Below are 16,695 nucleotides of genomic sequence, written 5' to 3'. Positions count from 1 at the left end.
GAATGCCCTCAAATGTAAGTTGAACGAATTAGCGAAAGCTTTTCACGCACGAAGGTCGCTTGAACAGGCTATCGGTGACTACGATGAACACTAAGCAATGGTTGGATGGTACCATTTAAAAAATGGGGGGGGGGGGGGCAAAACAAAGAAACGAAGACAATAAACGCTTCGACGAAAAAGCAGCTGCCACGTACGTGCATTGCGATACGAGACCGGAGGCAGCATTCGGCGCAGCACAGACGTTTTTTTTTTTCTTAACGGGCCAACGGTAAACATGATGGTGGAGGAGAGGGTGACATTTTGATAAAGCAAGAATATAAAAACTTCAATGGTAATTACTCCAGAAGTTTTTTTGTCATATCTGCATCAATTACGTGCGATTGATCTACTGGATACTTGCAAAGAATATGGCACGATTGGCTGTGGATTCAAAAGTTTATTGCTCGTACCTTGTCTCCATTTTCAAATTCGTGTTTAGTACCCATCTGTTAGAGCGCAATGCGTATATATTAACAGAACGAATATAAAAAGTGTTCTGTGCTCTAATAGCTAACTCTTAAATAGTAGGAAAGGTAGGTGTTCGAAAGAGATCAGCTTAATTGCAAAGCCCAAAGCGCTTTTGCTGAGACTTCATGCACAGTTACATAGCGTGCTCAAGCAGCCCTCCATCAGCCCCTATACACAATCTACATCGAGTCAGCACATTTTCTGTCGCGTTTCGTAGCATTCGTGGAGTAATAGAGCGGCACGCATCTGCTATTTTATACTTCAGTCTTGCGGGCGTTGTCGTCGCTTCGGTGTAGACGTGGTCTTTAATGTATACCCATAGAAAGAAATCTAGCGGAGTCAAATCTGGGGATCTTGCGGGCCACTCTTCAGGTCTACGACGGCCGATCCATTTCTCGAGAAATTCTCGATGAAGCCACGTTCGAGTCCGCGCGCAGCTGTGCGGAGGAGCTCCGTCTTGCTGGAACCAAATATTCTCAAGCTGTGCTAGAGGGAGGTTGCAGGTGAAGTCATTCAATGTGATTTGATTGATATGTGGGGTTTAACGTCCCAAAACCACTATATGATTATGAGAGACGTCGTAGTGGAGAGCTCCGGAAATTTAGACCACCTGGGGTTCTTTAACGTGCACCCAAATCTGAGCACACGGGCCTACATTTCCGCCTCCATCGGAAATGCAGCCGCCGCAGCCGGGATTCGAACCCGCGCCCTGCGGGTCAGCAGCCGAGTACCTTAGCCACTAGACCACCGCGGCGGAGCTCATTCAATGTGCCATTCAGTATTTCGCTCATGTAGCGTTCTGCAGCGAGTCTTCCGTCGAAAAAGTTCGGGCCAATAATTTTGCCGCCGTGAATGCCGCACCAAACACTGAAAGACCACTGCACCTGCCATGGTGTTGTGACTACAACAGCCAGTGAAAATTTGTAGCGCTCCAATAATGACTACTGTGAACAATGACTTGGCCATTGCGCGAGAAGCGAACTTCATCGGACCACATTTTGTTTTTCAGGAAGCCGGGATTACTTTCCTACTGTATGAGTATTCAGTTGCAGAAGTTAAGAAGGCTTTGCAAATCTCTGTCTTCCAGCTGTTGATGCTGGTGGACATGGCGTGGGTGAAGTCCTCCGCTCGTGAGTACGCGCCAAACACTACTGCTGGAAATGTATGTCTCAGAACTCACGTCGCGCACGCTTGCGTTTGGATGGGCTGTCATGTAAGCAAGAATGTCTGTTGTAAGAGACTCAGTCATAATTTTTGTGCGCTGACGCTGCTCTTTGAACGTGCCTGTCTTCTCGAGCGTTTCGTAATTTTGCACAAATGTCGAACTATTTACCCGAATTCCTGGGTGGCATCTTCGAGATAATCTTCCCGCCTCTCTCATGTTTCCGTTCACTCGGCAGGGGGCGAGAACCATATTTGCACGTTCTTCATTAGTGAAACACATAGTTTCAGACTAAGGCTTTCCCTTGTCGAAGCGTGTCCAACAACAACAACAAAAAAAAACTGCTGACCACATATTCCCATGGGCGCTTTTGATATCCTTTATTTATCAAAATGTCACCCTCTCCCCCACCGTCATGTTTATCGTTGGCCTGAAAAGAAAAAAAAAAGTCTGCGGTGCGCCGAATGCTGCCTCCGGTCTCGTATCAGAATGTACGTGGCAGCCGCTTTTTCATCGAGACTTATTGTCTTCGTTTCTTTCTTTCGCCCTCCCCCTTCTTTTTTAATGGTACTATCCAACTATCGCTTAATGTCCATTGTAGTCACTGATAGCCTGTTCAAGCGACCTTCGTGCGTGGGGAGCCTTCGCTAATTCGTTCAACTTACCTTTGAGGGCACTCAAAGCGCCGCGCGTTAGGCGGCAATCATGTGTTATTTTTTGAGTTTCGCGCATTTAAAACAAACCGTGAAAAAAAAAACTAACCAGCGTTGCTATCTTACCATAACTTGAACAGTTTGTTATTTCTGGATGAGAGCTCCAAGTCTTGTATTGAATTTTTTTTCTAGAGTCAGTATTAAAAAAGTTCATTAGGCAATCTTTATTACTTACCATGCTCGGCGGATCAAAAAATATTCTGACGTGCTACATACAGCTGAGGACAATACTGCGCCAGCTGGAGACGTGTACACTCATTTTTAATTTTTTTTATTGCTTGGTACTTTTTCTTCACCTCTAAAGTAGTGATCATGGCAGATTTCTCCGGTGAGTTATTCAGCAACAATTCGCAGCGTGCGCGTCAACTAAAAGCGGACTGCAAGTTTCTGTATCTCATCCGAATCGTAGGGCTCTCATTGCTCAGTTAGCAGCGATTGGCAGGTTCCAGTAGGAAACACCGGTTCATCACTTCGTGATTTGCGCCTCCCCATGTTTTTCTGCTGCGCCACGCCGCGATGAGCGCTAGCGCCAAAGCCGGCACCATTGTAAGCGTTGTCACCCGCTGCTTCACACACATGGTTCCATTAAGCGCGAGATGGGGTAATTTTTTTCCCTTTGGAAACATGGCCTGTTCAGTATCTGGTTCAGATACAACACTATCATTTGGTTTGTGATCTGTTGCTTAGTTTTACACAGGCACGAAAAAGTAACCACGTTACTTTTTCACTGTAAGTGTAGTAACAATCAATTCCACTGCTTATTAACGTTCTTTTTTTTCTGCATACTACCACAGGATGAAATGCCCCTTCTTCTGATACCGATATTGCTCGTTTGATAAATAGCTGCCGTTGAAGAACGTCCAAGTCGAGAAATCTAACCTGCTGACCCTTTTTTTTTTTCTGCTTTTGCGACACTCATGTCGTCATGTCCTTTGTCGACACCCTTAAGGTACGATGAATAAATAAAATGGCAAGTATAGTTACTTTTGGCAGTTGTGAAAGAGTGACGTTTTCGCTTACGTAAACTGTAACTACAACAGTGTTACATTTTACTGGTAACAAACCCATGATCACGGTGCCCATGCGATCATCTTCACACAAAAACCCGTGAAATATGTCGGCCGGCTGCCAGATTATCTGGAAGGCGGAAAAGAAAGCAAAAAAAAAACAGCTTATATTTTCAAAACTAGCCAGACGAAAGTATTCTTGAAAATTCATGTGTTTAAAAAATGTGTCCGTTAAAAGCCTCAACGGCAAACCCGTTTTGAAAACCTGAAACAAGTAATGTCTAAGACCCTAACCGAGAAAGTTGTAAACACTCATTAGCAGATTGTGAAAGACTGCAATGGCGTTCATTGACAGTCCCAGAAATCGAGCGCTTAAGCGGATGAATAACATTTGTGCCTGGTTAAAATGAACGACGTTCTGCATGAACAAATAAGGGAAAAGAAGAAGAGATGGCTGGCAAGTGCTAGAACAGCGTGATTATGTCATCGAGTTTGGGAATGTCGCGAAACCTAACAGTTTGACTACACAGACGGTGCAGGAAATCGCGTTGACCATGGCTAAATTGCTCAGTTGGAAAATAGGAGCAGCTCTAAGGCGGGAAGACGTAATTATAATAATATTTGGGTTTTTACGTCTTAAAACCACGATATGATCATCAGAGCTACGCCTCGTTATGCAAAACCATTATGCCTTATGTCACTATAGGTTAAAAGTGAAACAATAGCCCATTAGCGAAACAAGCAGGCTTCTAGGAAATAGAGTTTGCTGTACAACACCGACGGCGACGAATACTAACTAAACCTAAATAACGGACTTAGCTGAACACATTGTTAAGAAAACCAATTTCTTGGGGCAGGTGGCAGTTGACAAAAACGAGTACTTTGCGGCATTGAATCTCATATCTAAGTTATTTCTGCACACAATTCCGGCTGAGGAGTCCTGAGTGCAAAGATTGTGCTCTCTAATCAAATCACAACGTGCCTTATCAGTAACGGATCCATATCAGCTGCGGATCCAGATGTTTTCACGGAAATCTTTTCGTAAATCATTCAATTGAAAATAACGCATTCTTTTCTATCTATTGTTGGGAAACTATGGGCGCGAAGGCTAAAGCAAGCCACCGACAAGGATGTTCAAGCAGAATCATTCACAACTTTTTATTAGCGATATCAGAATTATTTTTTTTTCGCTTTGACGGTCACGGCGGTCTAATGGTTATGATTCTTGGCTGCTGACCCGAAGGTCGCGGGATCGAATCCCGGCCACGGCGACCGCGTTTCCGATGGAGGCGAAAATCCTTGAGGCCCGTGTACTGAGATTAGGTGCACGTTCAGAACCCCAGGTGGTCGAAATTTCCAGAAGCCCTCAACTGCGGCGTCTCTCATTATTATATCGTGGTTTTGAGACGTTAAACCAGGTTCCGGAAACTCGGCACTAGTTTCGGTTTCAAGGAACATGCTCGTAGCGGTTGCCGGGCATCCTAAGATTCCATTGAACGAAGTCAGGTTGATGTGAATGTTCGCATTTATTGGCTTTCACAAGTTTTTACGAATAAAAAAATTGATTTTACGAATAAATTACAGTACGAATGATTTTACAGTTTTTACGAATAAAAAAATCATATAAGCAAAACTTCGTTTTGCTTATATGATTTTTTATATCCCTTATTTTGGTAATTTTAATTCAGGCGAAGCGCGGGACGTGATTGACTTGAATTCGCAGCGCTTGGCTCTTCTCCTTTTCACCCGTCGCTCAGTCATGTTAGAAGTAAGATCGCACTCAGTTATCTTTCTCGGTTGGCGTGCATGTCAACTACGGGAAAGATAAAGGCAGCAAGTTGTGGCGGGCAGAGAACGGAAGCCGCAGTGAGCTACGCCGAACAAGTCAACCCTGCATTCGTCGAAGATGGCTTAATCGGGCAGCACATGTTTTCCGCGCCTCGGCGGTGCGCTAAGCCGGTGATTTCTAGTTCCGCGAAGGTTTTTCAGCGTTTCCCAAAGGCGATGGGTGATCCCAAAGATTTAAACCCATTATGTAAGCAGGTGTGGATCTTGCATGAGCACATGAGTAAACCCAGTTCTCTGCAAGACTGACGACTGACAGAAGTGATGATTGATTGATATGTGGGGTTTAACGTCCCAAAACCACTATATGATTATGAGAGACGCCGTAGTGGAGGGCTCCGGAAATTTAGACCACCTGGGGTTCTTTAACGTGCACCCAAATCTGAGCACACGGGCCTACAACATTTCCGCCTCCATCGGAAATGCAGCCGCCGCAGCCGGGATTTGAACCCGCGCCCTGCGGGTCAGCAGCCGAGTACCTTAGCCACTAGACCACCGCGGCGGGGCCACTGACAGAAGTGCAGTGTCGCTTGACTAATTGGTGAAGACGGCAGCCAAGCTCCTGTCGGGAAAATGCGTTTATTGAAACCCTTAAATTCGAGTTGGCTCGGCTACATAGTTTTAGTTTCTTTACTTTTGACGTGTATAGAGTTCAAATGATGCCATGTAATTATAGGCTGCTTCCTGCTCATTTGATAATTTGTGAGTCTTTACTTCTGACACTGTCACTCAATTACACGTGATGGCCCAAATGCTTTTAAATATTATTACAAGTAATGTCGGTGAGGCCAACGTTTTGACAAGTTAACTTTTCTTCGTCTCGGTAACTCCGTTGCCCTGACAAGGACAAGTCAACTTGCCGAAACACTATTTCCAGCGACGTTCTTTCTCGAAAACCTCCCCGTGCCTCTGAAATTCAGTCTCGTTTGGTACACAACTTCTGAAAGAACACTATGTGCGCCTTCATAACGAACGTGATCGAGTCAAATACAACATGCCCTACTCACGATTGTAGATAACTTTCACATTGGTTCGGATATTCTGGGTTTAATATTTGCTCATTATGTCCGTATGTCAGATGTAAGCTAAAGCTGATTTTATAGATTGATATTTTCACACTACGTGTATGTCTTTTTTTATATACAAAACGTGTAATAAAAAGGTTCATTTCATTTGTGCCAATTCAGTTTCGTCTTATACTGAGCCATCAGTCAGCTTAACTTTCGCCTCTTCAGAACACACGAACAAAATTTGAGCGGCCAGCGGATCCGAAAGAAGGCACGAGCCCATTCCGCTTGTACATGCGAAGAGGGAAAAAAGGGCTTCCGCGAACACCATCCTGCTCTCAATTTTTCGTCCTTTTCCTCTATTTGGGACGTCGCCAGTGGCGTCATGAAATAAATTTTGTGTTCGTGATTTATTTCTAGTAGAATGCCGAGACCGCCAATGGTAAAAGAGGCGCTACCGCTGCGTATCAGCATGCGAGAGCAAATACATGGGAGGTGAAGAGAGTTCCCGCCCCCTGGTTAAACCCCAACGATTGTTACTATTCCTTTGTTTTTATCCGAACTGGCTAAAGCGAACGGTATCACAATGATCTTTATTTGGCTAATTAATGTCACTTGAAAAGTTTCATTAGTAAACCGATTCCAAATTGGGAGTACATTTCGCGCAAGCGAAGACTCGCGTCAAAGTAGACGCAGGTTCGTGCCCCACGGGCAACGTAACGCGAAACACTCTTCCTTCCTGCGCGTACTTTTTTTCGCGCTGCGGTTATGAAATCCATCCTTCCTTTGCTTTTTTATTCAAAAAGCTCCCACGAAGAGGCGAGGAATTACTCACAGGATTTCCATGTTTCTCAGACCACGCAGAGCTGACTCGTCAATGCAGGAGATCTCGTTGTTGTCCACCTGGCTGAAAAGAAGAGACACAGAATAAGAACATCTACCGTCATATCAAATCACTGTTTAAGCAAAAAAATATGTTTGTGTCAAGGAGCAAAACACGGAAGTAGCTATGCGGTCCGAAACATGTCTATGTGGGCTCATGCACACATTGACCTTTCAGCAACACAGAAGATGGAATTTCCACGGTGGCAACTTTTCAGATTGAACAGTTCGTAACTTCTTTTATCGCTTGCTCATCGGCATCAAAGACGAAGGCGTTTTGCAGTACCTGGGCAACTATAGAAAAAGAAAAAAAAACCTGGTTGATCCCACTTTTTAGGAATTGTATAACAGGCAAGTAAAACGTGTCCTTGCAGATGTAGTTGAGCTTTCATTGTGCACTGTTTCGCCACAAGGGCGAAGGAATGAATGCTACAGCAACAAATTGCAGTGTCGTGCAAAGAACGGCAAGAACTCCAACCTTGCAGTGCCACCTAAAGCAAAAAGCACGCACAAAATGAGCGTGTAGGCCGGGCGAGCGCGAAAAAATACTGTCACAGCTCGAAACTTAAAGCGCTTAAACCAAACTGCTCAAAACAGAAAGACGCACAGAACGAATGCACAGGGCGAGCATAGAGTAACATATAAATTACAAGAGTGGTCACTCGGGCCAGAAGCGCTGGAGCTACGCAGCTTCACGCCAGCCGTAAGATGGCAACACATCACTCACTGCTTCCAGGAAACGCGTACTAGATAGTTATTTACTCTAGTACCTTTTCTAGTACATTATACGTATACGTGTTTTTGCGACTGTCAAAGTGGCCTGAATCCGTCTTTATCGTCTGCGATTGTACGCTGCGATATTGTCGAGCAGGATCTGGCATGAATCGGATCCGAGAGAAGCACATATGGGGTCGACGCGACGGCAACGTTGGGTGTGTTCGAATACTCACCGTAGACGGCTAAATAGACAGCTAAATGGACGGCGGCCATCTTAAGTCCGATTCCAGTTCCTAGGGCTGTGTTCCGATACTCACCGTAGACGGCTAAATAGACAGCTAAACAGACGGCGGCCATCTTAAGTCCAATTCCAATTCTCACGTAGCCGGCACAGTAGACAGCTTCGAGAAGACCGCATTGTAGACAAATAAGATGCAGGCTACTTTGCTGTTTAAACAAGATGACGGCTCAGCGAATCGCTCAGATAGATCAAATCTCGCCAGAATGGCCGTCTGCACACAAGCTGACGCTTTCCAAGACGCTCAATGTGAGTAAACTTTATTTGTTTTTGATTTCAACACGAAACAAGCCAGAAATTACAACTTTTACGTTTGTTTCTTTTAGGTTCTTTTTCTCGACGCGACGTGGCGCATTGTCGCGTGAAAGCAGTTATAATGTGTTCTATTTCTCGGACAGCGTGGGTTTGATGCTGTCTTCTAAGCAGTCCTCGTAGACTGTCTACATTGGAACACAGCCCAAGTAGCCAGCAAAATACGCAGCTCAGAGAAGACCGCATCGTAGACAAATACGATGCAGGCTACTTTGCTGTCCAAACAAGATGGCGGCTCAACGAATCACTCGGATAGATCGATGTGAGTGACATTTATTTTTTTAATTATAACATAAAATAAGCTAAAAATTAACACTTACGTTTAATTATTTTGTTTTTTTTTTCCTTCTGGACGCGAGGCGGCGTCTCGTCGCGCAAAAGCCATCCAGACGTGTTTAGTTCCATTTCTCGGACAACATTAGTGGGATACCGTCTTCTAATCTGTCAGCGTAGACCGTCTACGATGCGGCCTAAGAATTGGAACACAGCCGTTGTCACGCTCCGTGCTCATGAGCATTTAAGGCAATGAAGAAGTACGGACCACAGCGGGATTACGCGATAAAAATGTGCGATAACGTTGATAACGTGCCCTGCAGCCCGGCGTGCGTCGTGGTCTTCGCTTGTTTCGTCTGCCTTTCAGCTTGGTTGCTATGTACGAACGCCATCAATATTTTGTAAAGTGCGTATTTAATTCGTCATTGAAGCCTTAAACTAACATTTCTCTCATTGTGCTGTCCGGCGCAGAGAGCTTTGTTGTGCTCTTCACTTAGCGTACTATTTTACGGGGATTAATTCACACGAAAAAAAAAAATCTAAGAAACAACTGTTTGGAATGCTACGCAGCACGTTTGCGAGCAAATCGTTTCCTGGCTCAATAAAGTGAGTCTCCGCTTGCTTTGTTAGGTTTTCTTTGTGCTGGTAAATGTATTCTAATTCAATGCATGAGTGAGATTTTGTGAAAAGCGCAGTTATGCTTAATGTCTTTGTCTGTGGCGTTCGCAAATTGCTTAAAGCTCTTCCGGGCGCTATAAGAAAGAAGCGGTGACTCTAGAAAAAATTGTTCGCTAGCTAAAGCTAGGACGTAATCTTTGAGTAAACCCTCCTGCCTAGTTGATTGATATGTGGGGTTTAACGTCCCAAAACCACTATATGATTATGAGAGACGCCGTAGTGGAGGGTTCCGGAAATTTCGACCATTTGGGGTTCTTTAACGTGCACCCAAATCTGAGCACACGGGCCTACACCATTTCCACCTCCATCGGAAATGCAGCCGCCGCAGCCAGGGCCTGCCTAGTTAACAGCTTGCATGGCACCTACAATTGCTTTGTTTTTGCTGCGGCAACTGCTTGCGACTGTTTTTTTTTTTCTTTTTGCGAAAGAGCGATGTAAAGTGTGCAGGAGAAAATTAGTGCGAAGATGGGAAAGAAAACGTAGCCAACATTCTTCTTTTCTTTGTTGTGTTCATGGCGAAGTCTAGTGCTGATGTTGAATTCAAATGGCAGATCCAGATCAAGTTTTTCTGCTCTGAGCGGCGCAATCGCATTCCAATGGCTGGTTGGGAGCGTGAATCGTGTGTTTCAATGGCAGATTGAGAGCAACCGCAGATCACGGATTGCTCCGTGGAGCAAGAATTCTAGCGGAGCTCTGCCGCAATCAGCGGATTTGACCGGAAGTTCAAGTGACGTATTCTGTGCGGCCGCCATTCATCCAATCACCAATGGATGTCCGGAAAACGCTTTGCACTCCCTCGCGCCCTTTCTTGCTCCCTCGCAAGATTTCCGCTCACCAACAGCTCCCGTCAAGACGCGCGCTTTCCAATTGCAAATTTGGCGAGAGCAATCCCGCTCGGATCTGCGCGCTCCATTCGCAATCCGGCCCAGCGCTCACTATCTGCCATTGGAATTCAACATGAGGCAACTACTGCCGTGCCGTGTTGTGCACTGTGTGTGTAGTTGTGTGCGTTTATTGCAGTTTTACTCTTCTGTGGGTCTTCTAATATTGTTGCCAATATGTTTATTTCTAGTGTGTAATTTATAATTATGATATGACAGCTGTATTTTCTCGTCTCGCAGTGCATTGAACCTCTCTTTGTGCCTGCGATATCAAAAATGAACAAAGTGCCCCGCCACGGTGGTCTAGTGGCTAAGGTACTCAGCTGCTGACCCGCAGGTCGCGGGATCGAATCCCGGCTGCGGCGGCTGCATTTCCGATGGAGGCGGAAATGTTGTAGGCCCGTGTGCTCAGATTTGGGTGCACGTTACAGAACCCCAGACGGTCGAAATTTCCAGAGCGCTCCACTACGGCGTCCCTATTGCAAAAAACGGCGTCCCCAGTGTGACGCCAGAACGTTTTTTGGCACTGGTACACGCTGTTATTTACTGTTACTTCACTGGGCGCACTGGGAAATAGATGCGTCGCACTAGTAGGAGCACTGCATTAACCGCTGTGATGATAGTGCACACTGGGAAGCGCTGGAATTTTCACTGGCAAGGGCTGGTGCATACTGGAGCACGCATTTTTTCTTCCAGTGCAGCGTGAACATAATTTAGCATGTGCTGTAGTATGTTTCGACGTCGTTGAATATAAAACGCTTGATTTGACGGCACGGATAGAAGCTACTCTAGCAGATCCCGAGCATACGTAACTTTTGCGGTGCACGTATACGTATCGCAGCATTTAATGCACCTTTTTCGCATCTGCCCCCGCATAAACCGGCCATATTCGCATCAGTCGTGTATTGCTGTAACGATTCCATGTTGCAGTGTTTATAAGCCTGGAGCTGGACGCCACTCCTTACAGAAACAGGAAATTCCTTATGTCGCCAAGTTGGCGAAACGTAAATGAGCTCTCGCGATCGATTCGCAAGGTTTCCCAGCGGAGGCGAGAGAAACAGCTGTCGTTCGATTCCGCCATACCACGTAAATGGATATCTGCCAGCCATGCTTATCTTTCTACTTACTTCAGGTAAGAGTTAAAAATGTTCCGAAGCTCAAATGCAGAAACTTCAACCATCCCAACTAACCGCGTCGAAAGCGGTCTTGCTCAATGCTCCCCCCCCCCCCCCCCCGCGAGCACTATAGGTATATCTTGCCGGGCGCGTTGGTGTGTAAGTTACCAAAGTTACCAGCGCCTCTTGCTTCGTGTACACACAATTTTAAAATGTGAGAATAAGACCCCGATGAACCTAAATGAATTATTTTGTCTTAGTCGCACAAGGAGCGCTGACGATTGATGCATTACGCTTTCAGCTACGCAGGTTGTCAACGAAAGCTGCCAGCCGCGCTAGTCACTACAAAATGGCCTTAGGGACATCCTTTTCCGTGGCCTTCGATCTCAGGCGCTGCGAAGGTTCCCAACGACCGTTCGGAGCACTGCGAACATAATCAGCCCCAGGGGCCTATGGGAGTGTCCTCTCTTAACTTTATGTGTTAGTCGATGGGACGAGCACGAACAGGTGTCGCGATTCTTCGTACTTCGTGTGTAATCAGCGCGCACCCTTCGTAAACGTGCCACGGCAGCGAGCGAAGTGACCGTAGTCTTCTCTTTAACCACTGTGCCTTGCGGTGAAAGCACAAGAGCGGCAAAGCACCCAAATCCCGAAATAAGCGCGCGAGTGAGCTTTATAGGAAACCGAAGCTGAAGTTTGCGGAGCGACGACAACGCCGCGCCTGGCTCTGGCGGCGACATCCGGAAAACTTGAGGGTAGGCGCGGGAGAGTTCACAGGCGAGGCAGTGTGTTTCGCCGATACATTGCGGTTATAAGATAGAAAGAGGAGAAAAGTGAGCCCCGTAATTGTCTGCATCAGCGTGCGACACCTCAACAGTAGCTCACAAAGAATGGGGGTGAGGAGGAATTGAAAAGATAAGAGTAATGGTAGAGAGAGAAAGAGAGAGATGCGCTAGGACAGCGAGCGACGACATAAGAGAGATATGAGAGATAGGAAAGATGGAAACACGGTCACAGTAGTCCGAGGACGGGGCACCACTTGCGAGAGCTCTTGTCGGCGGCAGGAGGTGGCGTAGGACCAACCCAGTCGGCCAGAGCTGCGCTGTCGTCGGAGATCGCGAGGGCACAACCGGAGCGCGTGCACACGTGACCCGCGCGCAACGCGTTCTGTAGTCGGTGCGTGGAACTTGGGCGCCGTGCCGTTAGCTTGGCGCGCTTAAACAAGACTCTCCCTGTGCGAAGTAGCCTTTCCACGATGGTAGTAGCGGCCCCACGGAAACGTCGCCGAGGTCCGAATTATCGTTATGTTGTATGGTGCCACAACGATGCAGACAACACCAAGGGACGCTCTCCACGCGTAAAGCTGTATCAGTTTTCAAGCAAGTCAAAGCCGGCGAACACAGCCGCGTTCGCAGAAGATAGAGCAAGCATGACACGAGAGTTGGGAAAAAAATGAGGCGAGCACTTGAGCTCGACTCGCTTGGGTAAAGCTCAGCTTGATGCTTCGTGACGAAGTCAGCGGGTCACGCTCCCGCGGCACGAAAGACATGACTCTAAAGCTTCTCGAACATTTCAATGCCATGACCGTATAACTTTAGTCATTATTTATTTTTTAGCAAGCCGCAAACGTTTGCACATGACAGTACATGGTTGCTACTGCTAGATACTACATCAAAACAATAATTACACTGTTTTCATAAACGTGAACGCAGCACATCGATAAAGTATGCGGCTTTATGTCGGCAGAATGAGACTTACCTCGAGGCATACGTCGTACACGGTATTGTCACGGACCTAAGAAATGCACTTCACAGTTACTCTGGCGTCCTCGTCTTTCGCCATCTGCTCCACATCATTAACTTGACTAACGAGCTTAACTCCTTTTGTTAGATTCGCTTCTTGGACGAGGTGCATGATTGGGCTGGTTGATGCTGCATGGTAGACGAAGAAAGGGCTTAACAGCGCAAATGACAGGAGGGGATAGAAGAGACGAAAACAGAGCGCTCTGTTCTCGTCTCTTCTATCCTCTCCTGTCGTTCGCGCTGTTAAGCACTTTCTTCGCTTTTTGGAAGTGTCCACCTCAGAGATCTTTATGAAGCCGCACTGCAGGCGGTACATTGTGATGTGACTCAAACGCACCACGCGTTCTCTGCACAAGGACATAAGTGAGCGGCAGCGCATTGGCCGGAAGAGAAAAAGCGCGATATACATCCCCAATTTCTACTTTTCTACCGAAGATGGCGCTGCTTGTCCAGAGTCGCAGCGCCACCATGCGTTGATTTCGCTTCCTATAAGCACCACGATACACACTTGGACCACGCCATGTGAAGGCGCGCACGCACAGCACAACGACCTTGAGAACACGCGCACACTACGTGCGCCTGTCGTGCCGTCTCGCTACTGATGACGAAAACGCGCTGAAGTTCCCGAGCTCTGAGGAACGCCCACGGTACATGGCGTATATAAATAGCTCTCCGTTTGCATGTCGAAAATGGGTCGCTCTGTGGCTTAGTGGTTAGCGTCGTGCGCTGAGGAGTGTTTCGACGCCCCGCTGCGAAACTTACCATTTTCGCTTTCTTTGCCATTTGTTAATGAGTATTTTACAACGTCATATCCGTGCCAGAAATGCGTCACGGAGCCATGGTGGACCCCGGCGTAAAAAACATTCGTGTTACCAAAAAAAAAAAAAAAAAACAAGGCTTGACTTACGGAACGCATATACTTGGGCAGAGAAGCGACACAACTTAACGGCTAGCGCAATTTCGGTTACGAAAGATTTCGACAAGTGGGCCGGCCTTTCTCAGCCCACTAAAAGAAAAAGAAAATAAGGATATTTGGCAGTTCTCTATAATATACATATACTGAGGAGACGCCGCTGATTGCCGAAGTCAGGGTAGGCCACAACTGTCACGCCCGGCAGAATCGAGCTAGACCTTAGTACTTAATTGCCCCAGACGAGCAACGTTCGCCTAGCCGTCTTCTCTGCTTCATATCAGCAAAACCTCAGTCTTTGCATTCGCCTCGATAGTATAAATACATATATAGAAACAGGGTGTTTTCGTTGACAAATGAAGAAACAGAAAAAAAAGCGCTGTTTAACCGCAACACAAGGGAACCAACGACATGTGGTTAGCCGCCATACGGCGCTCGTAAGGGTGTTTTCTATATCATGCTTGCTTATTTATTTATTTATTTTGTTTATTTATTTGTTTGTTTGTTTATATATTTATTTATTCATTCAGTACCACCAGATTCTATGTGAAGTCGTAGGCGGCAAGGTGCTAAAAAGAAACATACATTTGACAATTTATGTTTTCCAATGAACAAAAAAAGCCCCCAAGAAAAACAACAGATGCGCGAAGCAGTGTAAACAATGCAAATATAGTACACAAGCACGACAAAAAAGTGCCGCCACATCCACGAAGTGAATGATGATGAGTGGGCGAAGCTCCGGAGGTAAACCTGGTAAACCATGAATCCTCCGTACATTTTGCCCACTCGATTTTATTGCAACGCTCCCCCTAGCGTACGTCGCCTCACTATATCGAACGATGACACGCGCCATATGTGGCATCATTCCTATTTTATAACACCTCGCATCTTTCATAATCAACTACACGTACCGCCGTCTAGTTTATAACATCTTGCATCTTTTGGATGGACGGACGGACGGACGGACGGATGGATGGATGGATGGATGGATGGATGGATGGATGGATGGATGGATGGATGGATGGATGGATGGATGGATGGATGGATGGATGGACGGACGGACGGACGGATGGACGGATGGACGGATGGATATGGCTGTACCCTTTAGATCGGGCGGTGGCTGGCGTAATACTTAATGCCGTCAGCTACAAGTACCGCCATCTAGTGAACACTGCAAGAACTGAACGAGAGGTGGCTACATACAGGGGACGCACAGCCCACGCCTTAAGGAGCTTCGCTCCTAAAAAAATAGGAATCATGCTTTTCAAAAATAGTTAAATTAACCAAGAGCAAGTACTGGTTACGTCGCAACATTCCAAAAGGACATGTGCAATTGCAACGTGTACTCTGCGAGGCGATATTTTCCCGGCTTTCGAAGAAAGCCCGAGCAATATAAAAAAACAAAAACCGCACTCATGTCCGATCGCGCTGCAGTGCCAGCAACCGAGTTTGCTCTTTATATGCACAAGCACAGCAGGGTCTCCGAGAGCATGACCTCCAAGATGGCGGGCGCGCGGCGTGTTTAAAACCGCTGCGCGCCCGCCATCTCGGAGGCCATGAGCACAGTGGCATTATACGGCGACATCTCAAAGATCGTCAATTGGCGAACCGATGCTGGCCGAACCGATGCTGTTGCGGCTAACACCACATCGATCGAGCAAGCCCGATCACATATTTATTAGTTCCGTTGTGGGACAAGCTGAAGCACGTTTCGCCGCACGTTGCGAACGGTTACGGTGGTATCACTGCAAGATAGATACACCATCATATAGCACCACCTCTTTAAAACAGCCGCACTGCAGTGCACTGTTCGCACGCATGGACCTCCAAAGCGGGTACCTTCTGCACACCATTTGCTTCTCCAATGAATTTTTAAAATAAACCCGTATAGAGAAAGCCTCCTTGCATTATGTTTTCCTTGAAGTTCTCTACTTTCTACTGGCGTTATAAGGGCCCAAAAACGGTAATAGAGTAAAAGAGAAGTACAAATTCGGTTGGCGATCACTGAGATACTTTGTTTATAGGCGGCGGCGGCTGCATTTCCGATGGAGGCGGAAATGTTGTAGGCCCGTGTGCTCAGATTTGGGTGCACGTTAAAGAACCCCAGGTGGTTTGAATTTCCGGAGCCCTCCACTACGGCGTCTCTCATAATCATATGGTGGTTTTGGGGCGTTAAACCCCACAAATCAATCATCAATCAATACTTCGTTTATAAAACGCACTAAGGGCACAAAACCGATTCGGAAAAAAAAGCTAGGTAATGACGAGGTTGGTTTATCAACACGGGCCTAAAACTAACAAAATTTTAACCATGTTTACCGCCCCGCCACGGTGCTCTAGTGGCTAAGGTACTCAGCTGCTGACCCGCAGGTCGCGGGATCAAATTCCGGCTGTGGCGGCTGCATTTCCGATGGAGGCGGAAATGTTATAGGCCCGTGTACTCAGATTTGGGTGCACGTTAAAGAACCCCAGGTGGTCGAAATTTCCGGAGCCCTCCACTACGGCGTCTCTCATAATCATATGGTGGTTTTGGGACGTTAAACCCCACAAATCAATCAACCATGTTTACCGTTCAAGAGCAAGAGC

General features: G+C 46.6%; 1 protein-coding gene across 1 annotated transcript in view; it reads right to left on the bottom strand.

Moving 5' to 3' along the window:
* Positions 1-16,695, bottom strand: part of sli (slit guidance ligand) — a 332,159-nt gene that overhangs the window by 131,685 nt on the left and 183,779 nt on the right. The window contains exon 6 of the mRNA XM_037426601.2: positions 7,077-7,148. Within this exon, the coding sequence (XP_037282498.2) occupies positions 7,077-7,148 (72 nt within the window). The remainder of the gene's footprint in view (positions 1-7,076; positions 7,149-16,695) is intronic.

Source organism: Rhipicephalus microplus, chromosome X (assembly GCF_043290135.1).
Source record: "Rhipicephalus microplus isolate Deutch F79 chromosome X, USDA_Rmic, whole genome shotgun sequence".
Classification (NCBI taxonomy): domain Eukaryota; kingdom Metazoa; phylum Arthropoda; class Arachnida; order Ixodida; family Ixodidae; genus Rhipicephalus; species Rhipicephalus microplus.
This window is presented reverse-complemented; position numbering and strand designations above follow the sequence as displayed.